We start from the raw sequence: 2324 nt of genomic DNA, 5'->3' as shown, positions 1-2324 counted from the left end.
CCTCCATATGTTTACAGCTCTCCACCACCACCATACTACTCACCTTCCCCTAAGGTGTACTACAAGTCTCCTCCACCACCATATGTGTACAACTCTCCACCCCCACCATACTACTCACCTTCCCCTAAAGTTTACTACAAGTCTCCTCCTCCACCATATGTCTACAGCTCGCCACCACCACCATACTATTCCCCATCTCCTAAGGTTGTATACAAGTCTCCCCCTCCACCATATGTTTACAGCTCACCACCACCACCATATTATTCACCTTCACCTAAGGTACACTACAAGTATCCTCCCCCACCGTATGTTTACAGTTCTCCACCGCCACCATACTATTCACCATCCCCTAAAGTTCTTTACAAATCTCCACCACACCCGCATGTATGTGTCTGCCCACCACCTCCTCCATGTTATGCTCCTTCACCAAAAGTAATATACAAGTCTCCTCCACCACCATATGTCTACAACTCTCCACCACCACCATACTACTCACCTTCCCCTAAGGTGTACTACAAGTCTCCTCCACCACCATATGTCTACAACTCTCCACCACCACCATACTACTCACCTTCCCCTAAGGTGTATTACAAGTCTCCTCCACCACCATATGTCTACAACTCTCCACCTCCACCACCATACTACTCTCCATCCCCTAAAGTAGACTACAAATCTCCTCCACCTCCATATGTTTACAGCTCTCCACCACCACCATACTACTCACCTTCCCCTGAAGTGTATTACAAGTCTCCTCCACCACCATATGTCTACAACTCTCCACCACCACCATACTACTCACCTTCCCCTAAGGTTTACTACAAATCTCCTCCACCACCATATGTCTACAACTCTCCACCCCCACCACCTTACTATTCTCCATCCCCTAAAGTAGACTACAAGTCTCCTCCACCTCCATATGTTTACAATTCTCCACCACCACCTTATTATTCTCCTTCTCCAAAAGTTGAATACAAATCTCCACCACCACCGGCTACATATTACTGAAAACCAGTAAATGTGACCTTTAAATGAGCAACTGAATGTTATTTGATTTTATATTTCATTTCCTTTCTTGTTATAACATGTATGCAATCAATTTCGATTTTCTTGGGAATGTCTTAATAATTTGGATACAAGTCCTTCATATGGTTTTGTGTGTTTTCTCATATTAAATTTCTGCAAAGATTGTGTGTGGTCTATTTGCAGTCCTTTGCAAACTGCGGTTATGTATTGCTTATTCTTGACATGGTATTTTTAAACAACTATGTAATTTTCGTAACATGATTTTTTTTATCTACATACCTAAATTGAAAAAATTGTTTGAAATTTGTTGTAGTCTACATACCTAAATTGAAAATTTGCAATTGCATACCTAAATTGCAAAGATTGTTTAAAATCTATTGTAGTCTTGTTCGGAAACATGATTATGATTATGCGACAAAGCCTAGCGCCAGAAAACTAACAATACATTGCTTCTTGGCTTCAAGCTCCCGAAGTTGTGAATGCAGAGATACGGTGGATCTTTAAATGATCCACCATTATGTTTTGAGATACAATAATGACAAATGTAAATGGGAAACGTAAGCTTGTGGTAAGAGGTTGTTGACTCCATATATACAGTAATTAGACAATGACGGATGTATTTATATACACTACATTATTAAGAAGCAGATAAATGGGAAGGAAAGAAGAACCATCAAGGTCCCTTTTGTGCTAAGGATGCTGACAAGCTGTGAGTGTTCTTTATCTACATAGTGAACTTTTCAGAGCTTTGGAAAGAAACATGGTATAATGTGCAAAACCAAACAGGTACCTTGAGTTCCACTTCATAATTATCAAAAGGCTGATGAGACCTATTTGTTTCAGACTATATGTAGGAGATGTACTTAATTAATTGTTTCAAATCAATCAGCACTTTCAAGTTATTATTATTAAAATGACATTATGTTGTTATTCACATATTTTCAAAAAAAAAACAATTATTATAAGTTTTTATTTGATAAATTATGTAAATCTAATGTTAGTGAAATATTTTAAATTGTGAATTAGTGTCTATTGATATTACAGTGTTTTAATGTAGTTTTCAGTTAAAAAGTGATAATTGTGGTGTCTTACAAGATTTTGAAATTGTATAATTAACTAAAATCACAGAAAATTTTCAAATTCAACTAAAATCATTTAAAAAGTCACTGAAAATAAATCAATTTAAACTTTTAAATTCTGGATTGAATATACACTCTATAAAGTTAATTCACGTTTTATTGATTCTATTCAATATGTGGATATTAAAGGGTTAACTAGGTAAGAGTCTGCACAAGGTGGGG

General features: G+C 37.0%; 1 protein-coding gene across 1 annotated transcript; it reads left to right on the top strand.

Moving 5' to 3' along the window:
- Window positions 1-6: 6 nt before the first annotated feature.
- Window positions 7-1293, top strand: LOC130507802 (extensin-2-like; the record flags this gene model as incomplete). The annotated part of the gene is made up of 1 exon (XM_057002449.1): window positions 7-1293. A coding segment is annotated over one exon (999 nt), but the record flags the coding sequence as incomplete, so codon positions are not given.
- Between the last annotated feature and the right edge of the window lie 1031 nt (window positions 1294-2324).

The sequence above is a fragment of the Raphanus sativus genome, unplaced genomic scaffold, assembly GCF_000801105.2.
Source record: "Raphanus sativus cultivar WK10039 unplaced genomic scaffold, ASM80110v3 Scaffold5914, whole genome shotgun sequence".
NCBI lineage: Eukaryota > Viridiplantae > Streptophyta > Magnoliopsida > Brassicales > Brassicaceae > Raphanus > Raphanus sativus.
Note: the sequence above shows the minus strand (reverse complement) of the source record. Positions and strands in the feature narration are given on the sequence as shown.